This window comes from Hydra vulgaris, chromosome 12, assembly GCF_038396675.1.
Source record: "Hydra vulgaris chromosome 12, alternate assembly HydraT2T_AEP".
In the NCBI taxonomy this organism is placed as follows: Eukaryota; Metazoa; Cnidaria; class Hydrozoa; order Anthoathecata; family Hydridae; genus Hydra; species Hydra vulgaris.
Window position 1 is genome coordinate 15,795,723 of NC_088931.1, and position 24,876 is coordinate 15,820,598.

Sequence of the window (24,876 nt, forward strand, 5' to 3'; positions counted from 1 at the left end):
TTTTATCAAGTTTAAACATATATACAAGAATTTGATAAAGGTTTATTTTGAAAACATTTAATATAACGGGTCCGCCAAATAACTTTTTTTTTTTTGAAAATGCTATAAAAAAAACTACTGAATATTTTCTCAATCGTCTTTTTTTATTTGAAAGTACAATCCTTCCGGTTAATAATGGAAAATAATTTCATTCAAATGGCTGCCTCGGCTGGCCATGCAGTAGCCTACACGATCGGTCCAATTTTTAAGCACATCGATTGTGTGCAGCTGTATTTTACCAATGGCTTCACGAATATTGTCCTTTAAAGCGTCAATTGTATCTGGCTTGTCGGCGTAACACTTATCTTTGAGGGCACCCCACAAATAATAGTCCAACGGTGTCAAATCGCAACTCCGAGGTGGCCAAACGACATCAGCTCTGCGGCTGATAATGCGATCTTCAAAAACAGGGCGCCAAACATCGAGTGTAGCTTCGGCTGGGTGGCACGTAGCGCCGTCCTGTTGAAACCAAATGTTGCCAATATCCTCCTCTTCGATTTTTGTGAACAAAAATTCGGTCAACATGGCCCGATAACGATCGCCATTGACTGTAACGGCCACTCCTTGCTCATTTTCGAAGAAAAATGACCCAAATATGCCTCTGAACCAAAATCCGCACCAAACAGTGACTCGTTTTGGGTGCATCGGCTTTTCAATGTATGCGTGCGGGTTTTCTGTGCCCCAAATGCGACATTTTTGCTTGTTTACATACCCGCCAAGATCAAAATGAGCTTCATCTGAAAAGATGATTTTTTTGGCAAAATCGGTATCTTCTGTAAGTCGATCGCAGGCCCACTTAGCGAAGCGAAAACGCATTGGATGGTCAGTTGGCTTCAACTCTTGAACCAATTGGAATTTGTATGGCGTCATACCAAGGTCTTTATGCAAAATTCGTCTCAATGATGTCTCCGAAATGTTCAATTGTTGAGAACGACGGTGAATTGATGTTGATGGCGCTTCACGCACACTTTCTGCCACAGCAATATTCTGCAATATTCTCCGGTATACGCACTGTTTTTGGCTTTTCACGCTTTGGTTTATCGATGAGGATGCCAGTTTCTTTCACTTTTCTCACAAGATAACGAACATACGGAGCTGACGGTGCTTCTCTTCTTCCAAAATCCGTACGCAATTTTCGCACACATTCTGCAACATTACCATGATTTTCAAAGTAATGTCGCAATATTTCCCAGCGTTGTTCAAGCGTATACATAACCATATTCGTTCAGCGGAAGGATAAAACTAATTATCTGTCAAATCAGACATGAGCTAAGTGTTACCATTCACGAAATAAGCACTAGTTGAAAAAAAAAAAGTTAGATGGCGGACCCGGTATTAAGTTACTAAAAAGTATTTTGTACGGGAGAGTCGACCTTCATTTGTAATAATTCTAATAGCATGTTTTTGTTTGCAGAAAAGTTTATTTATTTTTGTAACGTTGGTGCTGTACCAAGCAATATTTGCATAGTTTAGGTAACAATGTATAAATGAAAACTGTATGTATTTCAAGCAAGATTGTTTAAAAAACTGTTTAGCTTTATTTAATGAGGTGTTTGTCAATGCAGGTTTAAATTTAGCATCAAAATAAAAAACAGTGAGTTTAACAAGGAGAAATACTTGACTCCTAACAAATCAATATTGGAAAATGCTGAATTAACTGAAAAAGAATTATTAGATGCTGTGAATTCATTAAAATTAAACAAAATACACAGGCTTGATAATGTTAGTAGTAATGTTGTAATTAAATGTATTTTCTATATTAAAAAAGTTCTTTGGCATATATATAATCTTTCGTTTAAACAAGGAATCTTTCCAAATAAACATAAAATTGTAAGGGTATACCAGTTTTTGAATCTGGAGATGATACTAGTATTTCTAACTACATACCTATTTCCATTCTTCCTTGCTTCTCGAAAATACTAGAACGCATTATGTATAACAAATTATACTCACTTTTAGAAAAAAATAATACTCTTTATAACAAACAATTCGGCTTTAAAACAGGGAACTCTACTAATCATGCAACTCTTCATCTCATTCAGATTATTTTTCAAGGTTTTGACAAAAGCAAGTTCACTTTAGGTAATTTCATAGATCTTTGTAAGGCGCTCGTCACTGTTAACCATAGCATTTTAATTAAAAAAATTGTAAAACTACGGAATCAAAAATATAAACATAGCTTGGTTCAAAACCTACTTATTTAATAGAAAACTATATATTTCATTCGGCATAGAAATAACTAACATGTCAATTACTTGCGGCGTTCTTTAAGGATCTATATTAGGACCACTTTTATTTTTAATCTATATTAATGATATAAGCAAAGCTTCGAATGTTCTAGATTCTATCTTATTTACTGATGACACAAATTTATTTTGTTCTCATAGTGATATAACAACATTATTTAAAACGATCAACATTGAACTTCTAAAACTAACCGAATGGTTAAGTAAAAATAAACTTACAGTTAGTTTAACAAAAAAACTAATTATACTATTTTTCATCGCCTCCATAAAAAAGATAAAATCCCTCTTGCACTTCCAAAACTTAGTATTGGAGAATACATCGTAAAAAGAGAATGTTCAATGAAATTTCTAGGTGTAATTCAAGATGAAAACAAAAATTGGAAAGACCACATAAACATAATTGAAAATAAAATTTCCAATAATATCGGATTACTCTAGAAAGCAAAACCATACTTAGATCAACCAAGTTTGAAATATATATATTACTCATTTATTCATTCCTATCTTAATTATGCAAACATTACTTGGTGCAGCATCAATAAAACGAAGACAAAAAAGCTATTTAGCAAAGAAAAACACGAAACTAGATTATTATCAAATGCACACTGCTTCTCGCATTCTAGACCTTTGTTCAACAATCTAGAAATATTGAAGTTGTGCCAAATAAATATGTATCATCTGCTAATTTTTATGAATAAAACTAATAATAATACATTACCAAATATCTTCAAACCATTACTTAATTAAAATTCAACAAAAATAAATAACTACATATTCAAGTAACAACTTTGTTCAACCCAAAACTCTATATGAGTCCACCAAGTTCTCAATAATTATTAGAGAACCTAATGTATGAAATAAGACTCTTAAACAGTTTGAATAAAAGCTAAAACTATTACTTTTAAATAATAAATAAATAGAGAATTATTTTCAAATCTATCTATAAAAATATTATATTTGAAAATTATCTATAAGTGCATACTTTGTTTGTCTGGAAAGGTCTAAAGCCTTTAAGTATATACATTATATTTAATTATATTATGAAAAAGTAATTATATAGATTTACAAAATTTATGTACACATGCATGTATATATGTATATGTACACTTGCGCATGCATGTACATATATATATATATATATATATATATATATATATATATATATATATATATATATATATATATATATATATATATATATATATATATATATACATATATATATATATATATATATATATATATATATATATATATATATACATATATATATATATATATATATATATATATATATATATATATATATATATATATATATATATATATATATATTTATATATAAGGGAGAGTTGCCGAAATTGGAACAGCTCCTTAATTGGAACACTTAGCTTTATTTAGAAACTGGAACTTATTCTACTTTCATGAATATTTTTTCTTGTAAAGAAAATAATTTTCTTTATTTTTTGAAACTTCTAGTATTTAAACTTAAAAACTGCACGTATATGAATAAAATTACTTTTTTTTAAAGAAAAAATTTTTTGCGATCTAATTTTATCGTTGCATTTTAACGATTACAGAAGCTTAACGATTTTGAGTTTGATGATAGTTTTTTTAAAATTTTAAATTTTAAGGGTTTCAAGTCTATGTGATATTAAGAGCTTATATCGTAAGTTGTTACTTGTATGTAAATATTTTGCTACAACACCATGGTCCTATGTTGCCCAGAATGGAACTTCAAAAGTTGCCGTAATTGAAAAGATGTCATCTCATAACACGCTACTTGACGTCCGAATTATCAGAAAATTTCATTAGTCCGACTGTATAATATTTTTTAAAGCGAATTTCTTTTATAGACATAGTATTATTGTTAGACATTTGTTGCTTTTTTGGAATTGGTATTTAGTCTTGCTTTAAAGTATGAAATGATTTTTCACAAAATTTTTTCCATAGTCTAAAGTCTAGTCATAGTCTAAGGATATAAAGTTGATTGTAAACATCGTATACTTTAATTAACAAATCATTTTATCTTTTAGTAAAAAATAAAATGTAAAAGTTTTACAAAAGTTATACATTTCTATTTAACGGATAAACTTGTAAGACAACATAAAGTATATACCCAGCATAAGTTTTTTACTGTATATAGAAGTTAATATATAAAGTTGCAAACTTTATATAGTTTATATAGATTTTGATTTATATAGTTAATGATTAACTAAACAAAAATGATGAAAAATAATGATTATATAATGAGTATATAATTAACTTAATCATATATGAATAACAAATAAATATATGAAAAAATAAGCCGTAATAAGATTTTAAAACTCTCCTTATGTATCTTCATAGTAATTTGCTTTTATTTTAGATGCAAACACCACGAAAATATGGAAAATGGAAAGTAGAAAACTTGAAAAAGGCTGTTGAAGCAATAAAACAAGGAGAAATCAGCTTAAATGAAGCCGCTTATGAATTTTGTATTCCAAAAGCAACTTTGTCAAGGCATATAAATGAAAAAAACAAAGTTGCTGTTGCAAATGTGAAATTTCATGGTCGACTTACCACCTTACCTAATGAAATTGAAACAGAACTAGCTGATCACTGTTTATTATTAGAATCGATGTACTTTGGATTAAGGATTGATGATCTTCGTCGTCTAGCATTTGATATTGCGGAAGCTAACAACATCACACATAATTTTAACAAACAAACATGAATGGCAGGAAAAAAGTGGTATTATGCATTTATGCAAAGGCACCCACAACTGTCGCTTCGTGGGCCTGAATCAACATCAATTGCACGTGCACAAGGTTTTAATAAAGAGCGAGTGCAATCTTTCTTTAATTTACTTTCAAAGTTATACATGGAAGAAAAGTTAACTCCAGACAGACTTTATAATATGGATGAAACTAGTTTATCAACAGTACAAGATGGTCAGGTAAAAATTATTAGTGCAAGGGGAAAAAAACGAGTTGGAATTATGACTAGTAGTGAACGAGGAAATTCAGTAACAGCTGTAGTTTGTGTATCTGCAGCAGGATTTTATGTTCCACCAATGTTAATATATAAACGCAAAAGAATGAAGCCAGAAATAGCAAATGGTGCACCTCCAGGAACTGTATTTAGTACTCAAGAGAAAGGATGGATGTCAAATGAAGGTTTTTTAGATTGGCTCAATCATTTCATTAAAGTTGTTAAACCTTTAAAACAATCAAAAGTTTTGTTGATACTTGATGGTCATGTTACACATTCAAAAAATTTGGCAGCGATATATCTAGCACGAAATGCTGGAGTGCGTATGGTATCACTACCTCCCCATACTACACACAGACTGCAACCATTAGACGTTGCGTTCTTTGGACCACTTGGTACATACTATGATGAAGCTATGCGAAAATGGATGCGGTCACATATATCACAACCAGTAACAACTTGGCAAGTTGCAGAATTATTTGGTGACGCATATAGTCAGGCAGCATCATTGAGAATTGCTATGAAAGGATTTCAGGCTAGTGGGTTGTGGCCTTTGGACATAAATGTATTCACTGATTCTGATTTTACAGCCTCTTCATTTACTGATGTTGGTCCTTCAAACAAGCTTCAGTCATCTGAAAGTATAGATGGGATGACAAAACTATCTACAGATAAATCAAGTGAAAATAATTAAAATGTCATGTTTCAGTTTCAACTTTGTCTCTTTTGCCAGTGGTTTCACTTGAAGTAAAAAACAAAAAAAGAAGATCACGAACAACTCAGGCGGCTGATCTTACAAGCTCCCCATATAGACGTGCTCTAGAAATTACACCAAGAAATCAAAAGCACACACTAAATCAAATAGCTTCCAAACAAATTAAAAAATCTACAAAAAAAAACCTCACACTAAATCCAATAACTGCCAAACTATTGCAAAAACCACAGGAAAGCAAAGTAGCACTTGACTCAATCACCATGGACCAAATGAAATTGAGCACATCAAATAAAATCACCATTGCCACCACAGCACACCACATATCACCACTACCATCCCAAGTGCAAAAGCTGCAAGAAAAAAAGACTTATGAATTGCGATAAAAGGATTAAATATTTGTTGTAATTTTTATTTGTTATTATATTTTTTAAATATCTTTTATTAAAAAGCTAATCAATTAATTTTTCCTTTGAGCCATAAGTTTTATAGCTGTAATTTATTCAAATATTAGAACTGTTCTAATTAAAGAATATATGTGTTCCATTCAAGGAGACCAGTTGCCTTTATTGGAACAAAATGGTGCCTTGAAAAATTAAAGTTTTTATCCAATAAGGGTGCGATCAATAGAGTCGAATCATTAATAAAAGCATATTAGGGTTGTATATCTATATTATTTAATTCATAAATGTTTTCATAGTTAAGCCATCTTTGGTTAATAACTATTTTTTCCTACAGTGTTCCAATTAAGGCAACTCTCCCCTATATATATATATATATATATATATATATATATATATATATATATATATATATATATATATATATATATATATATATATATATATATATATATATATAACCTGTCTTCTTCTCGTCCGTACCATTTTTATGCATATTATAAAACACGGAACTTGTAACTATTTGTATAAATAAATGAATATATATATATATATATATATATATATATATATATATATATATATATATATATATATATAAATTAGTAAAAAAGACTTATCTAACTTTTTTCTTCATTGCTGAAGAGTCTCTTCCTGATGATCCAGCAATGGTGAAACTTCAAGTAGAAGAAAAAAGTTAGATAAGTGTTTTTTACTAATTTATTATTGCTCTGTTCTTTAAGAACATTGAACACTCTATTTGTAAAATACACTAACATATATATATATATATATATATATATACATAAATATATATATATATATATATATATATATATATATATATATATATATATATATATATATATATATATATATATATATATATATATATATATATGTATGTATGTATGTATGTATGTATAGATATATGTATGTATATATATATATATGTATGTATATATATATATATATATATATATATATATATATATATATATATATATAGACTCGGCGAACAAATTCAATAAAAATTTAAAATGATCGAAAACCCTAAAAAGATGAAGGACATTTCAGCCTTTACTTAAATTTAACAAACTGAGAATAAGCCACGAGTTCTTATCAACCAACTGTGACAAGCTTGGTGGTTTCTCCTGGGTGAAGTCTAGACCTTTCGGTAGGATTGGAATATCAGACTTTTTATAGTGTGTAGGAACAGGTTGTGAGGAAAGAACTTTTTCTTTCATCTTCAAGTTCTTTATCTGCGAGACATAACGAATTAAAGGTTTGATCTAAATACCGCGTACGTCTCTCTATTCAATCAATCAATCAATAAAAATTTATTGACATGCTCAAGGCCCAATATAATAAATAAACAATGGGTAAAATAAAGTGGATTAGAATAAAACAAAGACTAACGTACTTGAATATAAACAAAACTCAAGAAAAAAAAAATAGTAATAAATAAAATAAAGATAAGATATTAAAGTGTTATAAATATAACTCAGCTCTCCATTTAAACATCAGTGGAGACAGCAAGAACCTGTCTGAGCTAACAAAAGCTTTTATGACGAGGTTCTCACTATTCTGCAGCAGTAACAGTGAGGAGTATTGTTGCTTGCGAATTACAACATTAAGTGAATGGGCACCATGTTTCACAAATAATTCACTTGCACTGTTCCATGGTGGCTTGTTTCAAGCGAAGTGCATTATTATATGCAACACATAGGCGATGGAATTAGTCTTTTCTCCAAAGATACCACAGCTGACATCCATAGATTAGGCTGCACAAGGCATTAAATAACACGATCTTTGTTTGTATCTGTGTAGAGCTGAAATTTCTACGGATGAGGTTAGCTTTAGCATATATAGAGCGCACGTGTTTTAAAATATCTTTTTCATCCTGCATATCGTTTGAGATCAAGTGACATTGATTTCAATACTCTTTCAATTCCCTCTAGTACATCATTAGCTCATGGATCATAAGGTTTTTAAACTAATATTTTTTTTACACAAATGATAGTTTAAAGCCATAGTAGAACTGCTTTATTAGAGAGAATGTAAGAAACAATAAATAGAAAGTAAACATGTTATTAATATTAGAGAGAATGTAAGAAACAATATATAGGGAGTAAACATGTTGTTAATATTAGAGAGAATGTAAGAAACAAAATATAGGAAGTAAACATGTTATTAATATTAGTTTAAATAAAGTAATACTAACGAATAGATTATTAGAAACAAGCGATTACAACATCAAAACACTAACAATTATTATAAATAATAATAATAACAATAATAATAACAACAATAATAATGATGATAATAATAATAATAATAATAATAATAATAATAATAATAATAATAATAATAATAATAATGGTAGTTTAAACAATAACGCAACAGCCAAACAAATAGTTAAGTATAATAAAAACAAAAGTATTGAAGAAAGTTATAAAATCAAATTAGATGAGTAAAAAAACTAAATAAAAAAGTTAAGAGAAATGTAAATTTAAAATATAATAACAATGAAATAAATAAATATTATATATTATAATATATCAAAATTAGTTATCTAGTAATAAATTGTAGTAATATAAATAAAAATAAAAGTGTAATAATATGATAAAAAATATGATAAAAAATAATCGATTCAACAATAAAAAAAATAAAAGTTATAAAAATTATCTTCTATTTTAATAAACTGATCTTCTCTACTTATTATATATAACGAGTACTTGTTAATTATTATAAATTAGAAAAACAAACATTATCAAGGAATTTTTTTTTTTTAATTAGTGCGTACATACTTTCAGGGCTGTCCCGAGGGGGAGGAGTAGGGGGTTTCTAGCCCCCTACGCATTTTATTAGTCGGCAAAATTGGGTCTATAGTTGGCAGTCGGCAAATGTCGGGCTACGAGGACCTTTTTTTTTAAAAGATAATTCAATTATGAGATTTTTAATAAAAACATCTTATAAGAAAGAAATCAAACAATCTATTAAAACCTGACTACGTTCCCAGCATATTTTCTTTCAATGAAACTAATACAAACGAAAAGTTTAAAAGACACGATCAATCAGTTAATCGAAAACATAGAAAGATTGAACTAAATTACTGAAAAGATAATAAGTTATCTGAAGCTAAATTAACTGTAATGGAAAACCCAAAAATTGTCATCAATAAAGGTACTAAAAACTAATACTTATAGTATTAATTATTTTTATTTATAAATAAAATAGTATTTTTCTATAAAACTACAGTTCATTTAATTAAATCTATATTTTTAGGAATTCAAACTAATGAAGAAGAAATTGCATCATTAATTTAAGAAAAACTTAACAATCAGATAACAACAAATATAAAATTATTAGAGAAACTAAATGACTGGAAAAGAAGAGCAGCATGCGATTTTCATTCAGTGAAACCTAATTCTGGTGATTTAAACTTTATGACTGATCTAAAAACGGGAAAGATATTCAATTGAATTCTTTATCTTTTCATAGAAAATGTCACACAAGTGTGAAAAGACCTGAGCTATGAAAACCTCCTACTTTTGATGAAGCTACAATTAGGTTTATCAAATAGAGATCTCTCACACCAATTTAATATCAGCAGAGAAAATGTTATCAAAATTTTAAGAAACTGGATCCCTGCAATGGGTAAAAAAGTTAAATATCTAATTATATGGCCTTTGCAAACAGCAATACGACAGAATATGCCATTGCAGTTGCAGAATTTTAGGAAACGTGTTGTCATAATTGATTGTATGGAGATTTATATACAGCGCCCACATAATTTAGAAGCTCTAGCTATCACCTGGTCAAATTATAAAAGCACAAATACTATTAAATACCTGATTGGTGTTAGCTCAGCTGGTGCAATAACATTTTTATCAAATGGTTGGGGTGGACGAATTTTATGATAAAGAAATTACGATAAAATCAGATTTTTTAGATTTTGTAAGATATGGAGACAGTATCCTAGCAGATAGAGGATTTCTTATTGAAGAGGAGTTAGCATTAAAGGTGCAACATTGTGCAGACCTGACTGAAGACCTGCATTGTACAGACCTTCATTCGCAAAAGGAAAAAAAATAGTTATCTGCTAAGAAAGTTGAGAAGTCTAGAAAATTGTCTCACTTAAGAATACACATTGAACGTGTTATTGGAAAATTAAAGAGTTTTAAAATACTTTTAAGCGTTATTCCTATAACACTAGTTGACTCATTGAATGATATTATAAAAGCAATAGTTAATTTAATTTTAAACAAAAGTATTGTTTCTTAACCAATTATCAAACAATTCTGAACAATTATAAACAATTTTCTAATTAAAATATAAAAATAGAATTTGAATACTTCTTTTTTAACAAAATTATATAAATATATATTATATAATGGGAAAGTATATATTGAGACATACTATAATTTACAATCTATTACAAGATAAATCTTAAAGTTACATTTTCTTATCTGTATTTAGACAGGGAGGACTAGATTCGAATTGTTTGAGTAGATATGTCAAAGGTTCTGGGATACACCTTTCATCAGTTTCTTCTGCTGTATCAGTTTGTATTGTAAACATTCGCAACTGGTCTATTGGGTTAAATAAATTAAGCAGCCGTGATTTCTCAATATAATTAAACTAAGTTTTGAAAATGCTGCTCTTGCCGCAAATTTGAAATAAGTTGATTTTTTGATTAATTTTCAAATACTTTTAACAATAAATTATTTATTTATATTGTGCACATTAGATGCAGATCTCAAAAGTTAGTTGTTAAATCAAGTGAACCTTAATTTAAATTACAACATTTAGCATGGTAAGTTATTACATTTAGCATGGTAAGTTTGAAAGACGTTTTATTGTTTAGAAAGTTATCCAACATAAAACAAGATGTCATCCAGCTTTTCATTTTCTAATGTAATTGCCCTGAAACAAAACTCAAATCCTTTGACAAGAGATCAAATTCAATGGATCATAGATTCTATAATTGGTAAAAAATTTCATGATGCTCAAATTGGCGCTTTTTTAATGGCAGTTTTTTTAAAAGGTAATTAAAAATAAAGTATTTGTTATTCTTTTCTATGAGTTTATGTTTTTTTTCTATAATTTTTTAATGTTCTGATATTTTAATAATAATGGGTGTCAAAAAAGTGATACTCTTCAAAAGATTTTTTTTCTCTCCAAAATTTATTGATAACTAAAAAGCCTAATTATTTCACATATTTTACATATATAATTAAAAGTGGTATGTTTTCACTTATAAAGCAAGGACTGGTAGTGTAAGTTGTGGTTTTAATGTTTTTATTATTCATCTTTTTGTGACTATAACAAAGTTAAGTTTTCAAGAATTTTGTGACTGACAAAGTTAACTTCGTTATTTTATCATAGAACTTTATCATAGAACTTTATCTTAGAACTTTATCTTAGAAAAATGAGTTTACTCTTAATTATTAAAAGAAATTTGATGTTGTTTGATCTTAAACTCAATTACAGATATATTGAATAGTAAAGTTATTGATATTTATTGATTATTTCACATTTTGGTATTGATTGTTTCAATATTGAATATGCCCATGTTGGTATACAAATACGACTTTGTTAAATAATAAATTTGACAAATTTGTTAATAATATCCAGATCTCAAGCTCAGCTTATGTTTATGTGCAAAACCTGGTTGTTACTAATATCAACTACACATATTTTAAGTTGCAATATGTTTAATAAAAATTTACAATTTAGTTGAGGTAGGGATGTATGTATTTATGTGCATGAGAATATTAAATCTAATGAAATAGATTATAATATAGAGTAAGTATGGTTTTTGATTGAAGTTAGCAAAGAGCGAATCTTATGCGGTACCGGACAGATCTTAATACAAATAAAAAAAAGTTTTTAACACACAATCATTAAAACAGGCATTTTTATTTTAAAAAATTACAAATGTCTTTTAATATATTGAAATTTCAAATCAAAAATTATGTTTATAGAATCTTACACGATTATTATTTGCACTAAAATTTTATCAATCCTATTTTTCCAAGTTAAATTTATTTTATATACTAACATTTTGCTTGTATAAATTTCGACTGATAAGAGGTATCAAGTTTAAATTCCGCAGCATTTTTCACTGTTAGGTGGCATTTAATATTTTGAAATATCGAATTGATTGTGAAAATAGCTCTAATCTATTAATAGCATGACAAATAAAAAATAAGAAAATTTTATGTAAAAAGAGATGCTATAAATAGTTAGATTTGTATTTAAAAAACAAACTGAGTACAATAATTTGATGTTATAAATGATGTTAAAAATGATGAATGTTATGAAAAATGGCTGAAAAAGTGTGAGATTGCAGGATTTTTTGTTTCAGTTTTCATACAAGGTAATTTATACAAAAAATAAGTAAAAATTTTTATATAAAAAAGTGCTAAAATAGTTAGATTTGTATTTAAAAAACATAAACTGAGTACAAGATTTTGAAGGATTTGATGTTAATGAATGTTATGAAAAATAGCTGAGAAAATATGAGATAGGGCATAAAAAATATATTCTAATTTGTATAGAGGGATAGAGCACACTTTTAATGAATTATTTGTTTTAGTTTTTATACAATATAATTCATAAGAAGAAATTTTAGATGGAGAATTTTTAACAAAATGTCCACATCCAAGTTTTAAAATTTCTATTGTTTAGAATCAATTGAGTAATTTAAACACGCACATCAGTTGGTCTTGATAATTTCATCAAATGGTTTTAAAGGAATGTTTGAGATCTTGGTTATATCCAAGATAAATTTTTCGTTAAAGGCACTAACCCAAAGTTATGGTCATGTGCAAACATTGTTCCATTATTCATAAAGGGCAATAAATTAGATCCAACAAATATAGATCAGTTTCATCTACATTAATAGTTGAAATTTTAAAGATACAATAATCAAATTATTAGAAATCTAATAATAGTCAAATTTATTAGAGATCGGATGATAGAGTACTGGGTGTTGGCACAGCGTATAACACGATATTCCCAATGGGTTTAAAATTCGCAAAATTCAATGATCTTTTTTTTTTTTTAAATAATAGGACAATTTAAATAAACTTACCCAATATTTTATAGAACTATGGTAATAAATATTGCAAAAACACAATAACAAAAATATTCCTAACTAAGGGGCTGTTCAAATAATACGTGATTTTGTCGTTTTTCTAACACCCCCCTCCCCTATGTGACATTTTGAAGAACCCCCACCCTGTGTGACGTGACAAAAAAATTTTTTTATAAGTTTATATTTTAATTGTAATAGTTTATTTTTTAAAAAAAATACAATTGATGAATATCTGTCTAAAACCTAAATTTGTTCCCAAATCGGACTTTGACCTTCAAGTATTGGAGTTCCATGTTCTTCAATAATTTTTGAAGGCCAGTTGAGGTCAGAGGTATCAACATCATCTTGATCATACCACTTAATTGTTTCTTTGTCCGAATTTAAAAAGACACACATGAGTTCAGATAGACGTTGAGCAACTAAGCATTGAGGTCTAACTTTTTGAATTTCATTCGAATATCCAATACTTGAGCAAACTGTTTTGTGTTGTTTCATTGATTTGATAGTTGCTAAATATAAACTGCAATTGGTACAAACTCTTTTTGGTAAGGAATTTTGAATGTTTGGACATTAGTAGTCGTATGGCAATCCATTGGGATACTTTTTTGTAACTGTTGTGGGCAAAATTGTTTTGCAAAGTGATAAGTTTAAAAAGAGAGATGCAAAGTTGTTCTTTGTATTATTGCATTCAAGACCATCTTCTCCTTGGAACAAAGAAATTGGTGGTGGAAGAAAACCAGTTGGAATAAGATGAAACAGTGAGCTGCGACGATGACCACAGCATTTTTGATCATTACATTTTACAATTTGAAGGAAGTATTGACTTTCTCTGACATGTTTAGCATCCCACTCTGCTCCAAAATGTTTTAACTGTACACATTTTTCACTGTTTAGTTTTATGTACTCGGCTTTAGTTTCAAATCCATCAATGACTGTGCTAGACCAAATTTGTGCAAGAACTTCACCTGCTTTGGTAAAGTTTGCCTTCTCCATAACTTTGTCTGTTGTTTCTCCTCTTGAATTAAGATGGCTTCCAAAATTATCAAATGGAAGTATAATTCCTGCTAGGTCATGGCTTAGCGGAGCCATTCTTCTCTCAACCCTGTTAAAGGCACTTCTTCAAGGAGAATTAGTGGCCACAAACATTGCATCAAGATCACGCTCTTTGAAATAAGTCTTGACACAATGAATTGTTTTTTCATATTTTGGATTTTCATCTGGCCCACCACCAACAGTTATAATTATGATTGGTTTGCTAACTCCATCTTCAGTAAATAAGCTGCTTTTAAATGCAGGAAGATGGTTTATTCTGTTCATGTCTTCTAAGTGACTAAGTGCTGTTGATGAATCATGTTTTGCACTTCTGATTGCTATGTATGTTGGGCCAGAGTATGTGACTGCTTGTTTTTCCATGCAATCCTTTTTAATTTCTATGACTGCAATTACTGAAGAAATAAGTTTGTGTTGAGAGGCAATTACAAAATCATGATCAGCTAAAGTTACCTTGTACTCAATATGCATCATCATTGGTGCTTGTTTGCTTGCAGCTGTCAATCCAATTGGCACCCTGGCTTTATCATCGTGGGAGTGAAACGTCACTTCTTTAGGACCCAAGACTGTCGCAAGTTCTTCAAGGGCACTAATGGATGATTTGGCAAATTTTGTGTCTGCATGATATTTATGCTCAGCATTTTGTGCTCTTATTAACCGGACAGGTGCAGTTTTAACATGTCTTTTTCCTTCTGTGCTAAATGATCTGCTTGGAAGTAATCTTAAGTAAACTCCTGATCTCGAGAGATTGTAACCATGATTTTTCAATTCTTTAACCAAGTCATTTAATATTTTTACAGTTCGAACCATTTCAGTTCTTCTCCTATCATCAGAAGCAGACCCTTTCATGGCAATATCTACAATTGCTTTTATTAAACTGTCCTGATCACAGGCTAGCGGTCGACTTTTTGATACTGAGTTTTTAATTCCACACAACTTTTTTCTAATATCTGGATCTAATGCTTCTATAGCTTTTTTTCTTTTTAGTCTGGTTGCTGTTTGGCGTTCAGTAGCTTTTTGATGAAGTACAAGATCTTGGTTTTTTTCTACCAAAAGTTTTTTCTTTTGCCCTAGTATTTGGTAGTCTTCTTGTGACAACAAGTTGCAATTTCTTTTTCAGTGAGATATGCAATATCTTTTTGTAAAATAAAAATTTCATTTTTTAAATGATCTTGTTTCGGGGCTTGTGTTGTTACAACTTTTGAGAAATTGGAATTTTCTTTTTCACACTCTTCACTTGTTGTAATTGATGGGGTCGCGTCAATCACGCCATCAAAAGTGATTTTAGATTCGACTGCACGGTTTTTTGGTGTATTCGGTACTTGGTTCGGTAATTTTGTCCAGTAAGATAAAATACCAACTTTATTTCTGAGTTCAATTTGTTTTAGCTCTTTTAACTTTTTTTCAACTTCTTCATTTAATTCGGATAATATTTTGCTCTTTGTTTTAATCTCAGACTAGATTTTATTTGTTTCTTCTTGAGACTTTTGCTTTGGTTTGTTTGCAAATGCTTTCAAATATCCTTCATAAATAGATTTGTAAAGTTTTTCTTTTTCACTAGACATTTTTAATCTATAACAACATCAACAACAAGAAATTAATTTTCCTTACAACCATTATGTTAAATAAGTATATAGTAAAGATATTATTAATAATAACATTATTAATAGTACAACTATTTAGTAGTAGTACTAAAATTTTATATCATAGTAACTAAATAACTTAACATATAATAAAAATGATAACGTAACTAAAGTAGTTCAACAAATTCATTATAATAGAGTGACACAAAACATTAAAAGTAATAATAACAATAACATTAAAAATTAAATTATTGTAAAACTAAAACATTTATAGATCAGATGATGATCAAGAATAATATTTATGTTTAAAGATCAAATTTTAAACAACTATTAATACTAAAATTTTTAGTATATTTATACAAATATTCATTAAAAAATAAAATTAGATTTTTAACGGTAACATAAATTGCTTTTAAATAATCGCCCACTATCTGGTTTTTCTTTTTCTTTTTTTTATGTCTGCAATTACCACAAGTAACTTAAAAAAAAGCTAATTTAACTTTTTTATTTTCATTTGTTATGACTCCGTTAAACAATAAACGCTAGCTTGTGAAGTCGTTGCATAGCATTTTTCTTGAAAATTTTCGTATTGTATATAATTATCTCGGAGTTCGCAATTTTAAAAAATTACGCAGTGATAAAAAATTTGATTTATCACGTCACACTGTAGCAAGTTATTTATCACGTCACACTGTAGCAAACCACCCCCCTCCCCCATGTGATATTTAGTGACACTTTCCAATACCCCTCCTTCCCCCCTTAAGACTGTCACGTATTATTTGAACAGCCCCTAACAGACTTTTCAACTAATGTTTTTTTCTTATATTTCAGGAAAGCACTTGTTTCAGTATCTCACATAAAGTTATTGAAAAAATTATTTGGATTGAGATATGTATCATTTTTGTTAAATTGGTGCATAGCTTTATTTAGAATGAACTTAAAGGGTGATGATATAAAAATATTTTTTAAGTTTGAAGATAAGCAGGAAGGATCTAGCAGAAGTAATAATTGTAGAATATACAGACAATTTACAGATTTAGGAATTTGTCACCTTTCTTTACAGGGTTACAAATAGTTTAAATTGTCTTCTTTAGTTTTTTAGGTTGGCAAATTTTTTAATGTCTTTCATTGCAAGTTCCATAGTTGTTCCTGTGAGCAAGAATTTTTCTATTGAGTCGCTGGATTATTCTAGCAGGCATAGACAAAACATTATAGGTATTAATCTAGCTACAAATGCATCACTCAGTTAACATTTATATGTTTGTTTGCAGGTAATGGTTTTATAAACCATTTTCTTGCTAAGATTTGTAAGTTCTCCATGAATTAGAAAACTCTGATACACATTTATTAAATAGTTTTAAATGAATAGGCAATAGCTCCAGAGAACACTTCCGCAAGGCTATAACAGGTATGCTGGTATGTTGTACTGACCACAAGCTGTAGAAAAGTGTAAGCAGGAAATCACTTTAGATGCAGAAGCTGGAGTGATACGAAAGTCAGATAACGGACTAACCTGTTTGTGGGCTATATCAGGTAGAACAAAACTAGTGGAATCAAGTTTTGAGATGAAGCGATATACAACAAAGAGAAAGGCCATAGAGTGAAGTGACATAAAAAAATAGTCTGTGGATTCAAACCTAGTTTACAGAAAAATGGGTGATTTCTTATGAATGTAAATGTCCAGGCCAAGCATATGACTATTGGAGTCTTTACGAATTAAAGGAAGATAACCATCAACACTAAGGTCACAAGATGAGACAGCCGAACACAAATTAGTCTCACAAAGAGCAAGTAGGTCTGGTGAACTTTGCAAGAAATAAGACTCAACAGAAGAAGAAATACTTCAAAGACACGAATATTAGTAAATGATAGATTTAGAGAACTTGGCGAGAACTTTTTATTTTTTAGTTTTTGGTACTTTAGTGATTTTTAAATTTGTTAAAGAACTTGACTCAAAGCATATATAATACTCAGTACACTATTTAGTCCAAGCAATTGCCTCATTACTACTAATAAACCCTAAGCCATACCAAAGGGCTCTAAATGAGGCCTCGACATAGTGATAGCCCTTGGGTAGAAATCTTTTGTCTTCTTGCTGACAAATGTGCTTCTTACATAACTTGGATTCAGGCTGGCATAGAATCTTTTACTTCCTCTTGATGATTCCAAGTCAAGCCTCACTCTTCTCCATGGTTTTCCTCACATTGTGCTGCTGCAATTTCCAATCATAACCATTACTTTCATATCTATTAGCAAAACAATTCTCCAGAAAACAGACGTCTGTTTGCTACTGCTATAAACCTTTGTAAAAAGGTTTTGTCTAGTTTCAAAGCCCATTATTGTCAGGTCACAAAATCTTGTGTTTCATCTCAAAAATTAGGCTCTCATGACCTCTGGACAATCTTTAACAGTATCTATAATAAGAGAAAATCTGTTAGTCCACCTCTCTTGTATGGTTCAGATTTTTTCCCCTCACCTAAAGACAAAGCTGAATTTTTTGCTATAAACTTTTCATCAAAATCATCTCTTGATTCCACTAGTCATGTTCTTCCTGATATAGCCCACAAAAAGGTTATCACTCTATCTTCTGTATCTAAAGACTCTTTAACAGCTTGCGGTCCATATAACATACCAACATACCTGTTATAGTCTTACAGAAATGTTGTCGTCTATACTTTCATAACTATTTAACAAGTACTTATCAGAGTCTTGTTTTCCATCCTGCTGGAATGACTTGTCTAACTACTGTCCCATTAGTCTTCTTCCTATCATAAGCAAGGTCTTTGAGTCTTTAATTAACAAACACTTAATCTCTCATCTTGAATCTAATAACTTGCTTTCTGATCATCAATATGAATTTCGATCTTCTTATTCTATGGCTGATTTCCTTATAACTGATAGGTTCTATTGTGCATTAGATAGATGCAGAGAGGTTAAGGATATCGCTCTCAACATTTCTAAAGCTTTTGATAAAGTTTAGCATGCTGTTCTTCTCCATAGGCTTTCTTCTTACGGTGTATCAGGTAACATCTTTAAGATTATTATTAATTTCTTTACAAATCGTAGTATAAAAGTTATCCTCAATAGACAACACTCTTCTTCATATCCTGTAACTTCAGAGGCTCCTCAGGTTCTATCCTTGGCTCTATTCTCTTTTTAATTTACATTGACGATCTCCCAGAATTTCTCACATCTAAGGTAGCATTGTTTGCTGATGATACTACCATTTATTCTTGTCTTTATAAGAAGCCAACACTCTTTGATTGCTTGGTGGGGGCATTTGAGTTTGAAAAGGACCTCACTTCTGCTACAGCTTGGGGCTTTCAGTGACTGTTGAACTTTAACTCAGATAAAACTTAATTTTTTTCTGCTAATTGCTATTGCAATAATCTAGATCTTCCTATATTTATGAACGTAATGTACTTGATGAGTCATAGTAAACAACCGGGTTTGATATTTGACCGGGACCGGGGCCAGGTTTGTTAAAACACAGTCGGGGCCAGGTTTGTGACTGCGGCTGCGTAAACAATTATACATCCTAAAGTATATATTTTTTTAATTTAAAATTCATGTCATATTTTGTATATATATGCATATATAAACATAAATATGATCAACATGATCATCATAATCATCAATACCAACATGATCATGATCATCATCATCATCATCATCATCATCATCATCATCATCATCATCATCATCATCATCATCATCATCATCATCATCATCATCATTGTCATAATAGTCATCATCATCGTCGTCATCATCAGGCTTTAGTTTTCCTCTTTTTTTCCTTTTTCCTGCTGTTTCTCTAATATAAACAATCTAGAGCATTTTCTTTCTTTAACTAAACTTCATTTATGCAATATATAAGGCACTCTCTTCAAGTTATCTTACTTCTACCACTATCATTTTTTCCTGAAGCTTCTACCTCTCTAAATGCTGATACCTAAATCACTTTAATCTTCTCTAACAAACGTTTTCCGATGAGACACTTTTTTCTAATCTGTCTAAGATAATGCCTCCTCTTGTTGTGTTAGAGTCACACCACACATTCATCTGATCATCTTCTATTTTGGCAAAGACTACACCATATAAATACTAAAGTTTATATAAATATGAAATGATATTCTTTGCCAGCATCTAAATAAATAGCAAAAATATATGTTTATACCCATAATATGTATGCATAAAGCGCATCTTATTCCTTCTCTTTAATATTAAGTCAAGCCTCATTCTACTTTGCATTTTTTACCAACTTGAGCAGTTGCTTTATTAAACAGTAATAATTTTTTTTATCTTTTTTAGAAGAACATCTCTCTTATAAACAAATGTCCTTTTATTATTCCAAGAAGCCAATGTAAAAATGTCCAGTCTGATGTTGAGCTCTGTTATTCTAAGTTTACTAAATCTTGTTTCTTATCTCAGATGTTAGGATCTAGAGAATTTTGGTAAGTATTTAAAAGTATCATTAGCTAAAATAAGTCTAACATTTAATCTCTAATTCATGACTCTGACTTTTTACTACTCCCCAGAATAAAGCAGAGTTTTTTGCAAAAAATCTTACTTTAATTCATCTCTTGAATCTAATGGTCACACTCTTCCTGCCAATTAAACAGATTAACCCATTTTTAAACACTAAAATCACTATGGCTTCTAATGCTAAAGTTAATTCTCAATTGAACACTTCTACAGTTTGTGCTCCAGACAAGATTTCCATCATAGTCTTAAAAAAGTGTTCTCCAGGATTCTATTCAATTTTTGCTAAACTTTTGAAAAGTGCTAAATAAGTGGTTCCAATCTTTCAAAACCCTAGAAAACACTTTGACCTCTTCAACTATCCTACGATAAGTCTTTGCTCTGTTATTAGTTTCTTTAAATAAAGTTTTTGAGATTATTAAATTGAAGGCCACACTCCACTTTGTTTCAAGTAACTTTAAGGGTACCACAAAGTTCTATCTTTGCTCCTGTAATGTTTCTTATCTGCAATAACAATCTTCATGAAAATTTTATATCTAAAGTACCTCTAATAGCTAAGGACTCAACTATATACTCTTGTCTTGACAAAAAAATTCCACTTTTTGATTGCTTAGAACAAGTGCCGATTTTTAATCTGAATTCACTTGTGTAACAGCCAAAGGCTTGCAGTGGCTTGTAGATTTAAATTTTTTAAGGCAATAAAAGTTATTTATTTACTGCGAAAAGATATTGCAATATTGTTGGCATTCCTATATTGATGAATACCAACCCTCTTACTCTCAGACAAAGTCTAAAAGCACATTGTAAATGTAGTTAGACCTGCTTTATCTGTCAAGCTTGAACTACTCTCCAATGTAAGGTTGCATTTCTTTATTTTTTCTACAAATACTATTATGGTCAATGTTCAAACCAGCTATCATCACATTATGATAAATCAAAACACATTCTTACTTAGCTTCTTATTCAACAAGTTGCATCTATTTACTGTATATGTCCCTTCATGCTATAAAAACTTTTATTAACTCAGTTTTTTGTCCTTCCACATCAAAAAAGCCTTTTAACTTTTTCCTATCTTTGTGTTTTCATTTTTAATACATCCCGCAACTTTTAAAGTCTTCAGCTAACCATTTTCTAGTATTTTAACCTGCCCTCTATTTTAAAGTAACTATTAACTTAATAGTGGTTGCTTGCAATCTTGTTGAAAGTAAATTAGAGTTTAAAAATATATAAATATATGCCAGTATGTAATAAATAGTAAATGTAATTATAAAATGATAATACAAAAAGTATTTTGTATTATAATTTTCTTGTTGAAAGTAAATTAGAGTTTAAAAATATATAAATATATGCTAGTATGTAATAAATAGTAAATTTAAATATAGAATTATAATACAAAAAGTATTATAAACTTTTTTCAAGCCCCGGCTATCAACCCCTGCAAAATTGTATAATTTTACTAACGAGTCATCTACCCTTCATCTTTTAGGGTTAACTCTGACTTTTTCTTTTTTATAAATACCATAGTGGGTACTGCTCTGAAGAGCTAACATCTCTTGTGTCATCTACTAAAAGTTCATTCTTGTGTTACTTGTCATTTAATTAAGTCTCATTCTTTTACTGTGACTGTTTTAAGTCCTCCAAAAGTTCTTATTTGTTTAGTTTTTTTTCCTTGAACATCAGTTCTTGGGAATTATCTTCCTTTATCTTGTTTTCCTGATTCATATAATTTGCAACCTTTTAAGTCATCTGTCAATCTTTATCTTGCTCTATAAGCTTTATCTTTTTTCTTCAAGTAACTTTCAACTCTAATAGTGGTTGCTTGCAGCCTTTTTGAAATTGAAGATGTTGAAATAAAAAATGTTGTAATTCTATTGGTTTAATAAATACAAAAGCAAAATAGTAAAAATACTAGTAAAAGCAGTTTTAAGAAGAAGCCATACATGCTTTTTCTTAGTTATTTGTTTCAAAGCTAAAAACTACTTTTAAAGTAAAATTAAAGAAAAATATGGCTAACATGCTACTGACATTCTGTTATGGGAAAAGAAAAGTTCTATTTCATGAAAAGTTATCAGGTAGACACAGAAAAATCAACTTTTAATTGAGATTTCTCTAAAACTGTAAATACTTTTTATTTCAATTTTTTATATTAAATATGTTTAGGGTTTAGGATTAGGGTTGCAACTTAATTTTAATGGGCTGTTTGGCAAAAGATCAAATACTATTGTGGGTTGATGCCGTCATTTTACAGATTTTTTTTTTCACCTTTTTGGTGGCATTAATCCACTATTTTTGAAAGTCCTTTTTATTTTTTGTTACTCCACTTGTCTTACAGAGAACTCCTTTAACTTTTGTCCAAATATCTTTAATCTTGTGCTCTTCAGGACCATTTGGAGGATTCGCATCTTTAGGAACAATTTTCACATCATTACCTTTGCACCACAGTAGAACATTTTTAGAATAATGTGAAGCAGCAAGATCTGGCCAAAAGAGACATCAGTATTTGTGAATTTTCATAAGTAGCAAAAGTCTTTTTTGGAGGCATTCATTGATGTAGAGATAGGCAGTCAAGGTCTTCTAAGTGACAAAGCAAGAGGACTGCATACCACAGCTACAAATTTCTTGCCTCACAAGGAACTTGGATGCAAATTTTTCTTGTCAAATTTATTTAAGTTGATCATTGACAGGTTTATCTTTGTTCTCATAGTTAAATTGTTGATCAGAAAGTTGTGAAAAATCTGTCATGCTATATGTTTGGTTGCTTTTTCTCAATTATGCACATACTTTTAACCACCATTATCCACCATTATTTTAACCAACTTCTTTGCACATCAAATTCCTTTAACTTCACCATTTAAACTTCTTTTAGATGTCTCAATTTAAAATTGACTGGATTTTTCCGTCTCCACCCGATAGTTAACCATATAATTAGTTTTATTTTGAAAAAAAAAGAAGGATTAGTTACAAAACTACTCACTTGTGTGTGGATAAAACAAATTCATAAATCTTCCTATTGATTGTGTTAAAATGAAAAACTGATATTTTCTAGTAGCTAGATATGAGCCAATGCACCTCTTTGTAAGAATTATTTCAAGCAACCAACAGTTGGCTCTTTTCAACTCTTCAATTACTATTTTTTAAACAAAAGAATGAGATGAGAATCTATGTTGCAAGTGATATAAAAAATGCATTAAATTATCATACAGTTAGTCAGCATTCTTATTTTATATTATTAAATATGTATCAACAAGTTTGTCATGTATTCAATTAGTGAAAACTTAGAAAGTGCTAAAAAACATTAGAAGTAAATGCAAAAAATACCTAATGTTTTTGACAGTTCTGGATCTTGTAAAAGTAACAGTATATGAAAAGTTAAATTTTAGTTAAAGTATGGATACAAGAAGCATTTTTGTTATTTATAAACATACATGTGACAGCTGCAATTTGTTATATGTTTGTATATAGTTAAATATGTTTAGGAATGACTATTGAAGAAACCATTGCATTAACATCTATCATGACTGGTTCTGGTGAAGTGCTTAGTTGGCCAGATGAATGGAAACATTTAGTTGTTGATAAACACTCTACAGGAGGTGTTGGAGACAAAGTAAGCTTGATATTAGCTCCAGCCCTGGCTGCATGTGGGTTAAAGGTATATGATATAATTATTACATGTTTGTTTTTATTGGCTAAAACGGTTGGGTTGTTCAACTCTATAAGCCTCTTTAATAGTTTTTTATTTATCCAACTCTTTATCATTATGCATTGTTTGTAAATTATTTATTTATTGAAGGTTAACAATCAATTTTTGGAATAAGTTTATTAAATTAAGTTAAATAATTTGATTAATAAATAAAGTTGTTGATCTCTCTTCGTCTTTACCTTAAATATAAATTTTCCCTAAAAAATTCAACGAATTTAAAAATTTTAATATAATTTTTATAGAAGGGCTTAAACAGTCTGTCTTGAATCAAATTGTAAAAAATTAGCCTAACAGTATTTATTCAAAATTTAATTCAATTATGTTTTTCTTTATTTTTAAAGTTATTATTGCTTTTTTTCTAAATGTGTATTTTAAGAAAGCAATAATATTGTAGCATAGAAGATGTGAGTATCCATTGAATACTGTAGCAATTAGATTCATATATTATGTGTGATGTACTTTTAAAATCCACTAGAAATAACTTTGTTTTTTTCTAGTGAATTTTAAAAATTATTGGCTTTATTGTTTTCTTTTTGCTAAGTTGTATATTATATGACTATAAATTTACATTTGCTATATTGTTTT

General features: G+C 29.4%; 3 protein-coding genes across 4 annotated transcripts in view; 2 read left to right on the forward strand and 1 right to left on the reverse strand.

The window, feature by feature from the left end:
• Positions 1-24,876, forward strand: part of LOC100215487 (thymidine phosphorylase) — a 45,764-nt gene that overhangs the window by 12,345 nt on the left and 8,543 nt on the right. The window contains exons 2-3 of the mRNA XM_065812323.1: positions 11,242-11,421; positions 24,068-24,240. Coding sequence (XP_065668395.1) covers positions 11,265-11,421; positions 24,068-24,240 — 330 coding nt within the window. The 5' untranslated portion in view covers positions 11,242-11,264. The remainder of the gene's footprint in view (positions 1-11,241; positions 11,422-24,067; positions 24,241-24,876) is intronic.
• On the reverse strand, positions 169-909 carry LOC136087969 (uncharacterized). The gene has a single exon (XM_065811604.1). The coding sequence runs from the start codon at positions 907-909 to the stop codon at positions 169-171; it is 741 nt and encodes a 246-aa protein (XP_065667676.1).
• On the forward strand, positions 3,920-6,648 carry LOC136088501 (uncharacterized). 2 transcript variants are annotated; one of them, XM_065812324.1, is made up of 2 exons: positions 3,920-4,203; positions 4,654-6,648. In XM_065812324.1, the coding sequence occupies exon 2, from the start codon at positions 5,002-5,004 to the stop codon at positions 5,950-5,952; it is 951 nt and encodes a 316-aa protein (XP_065668396.1). In that variant the 5' UTR covers positions 3,920-4,203; positions 4,654-5,001; the 3' UTR covers positions 5,953-6,648. The 2 variants fall into 2 exon arrangements, with proteins under 2 accessions (XP_065668396.1, XP_065668397.1); XM_065812325.1 differs by having other exon boundaries at positions 3,920-4,183.

Coding starts and splice junctions, on each gene's coding strand:
- LOC136087969 (XM_065811604.1), bottom strand. CDS start 909: ATGACGCCATACAAATTCCAATTGGTTCAAGAGTTGAAGCCAACTGAC.
- LOC136088501 (XM_065812324.1), top strand. CDS start 5,002: ATGGCAGGAAAAAAGTGGTATTATGCATTTATGCAAAGGCACCCACAA.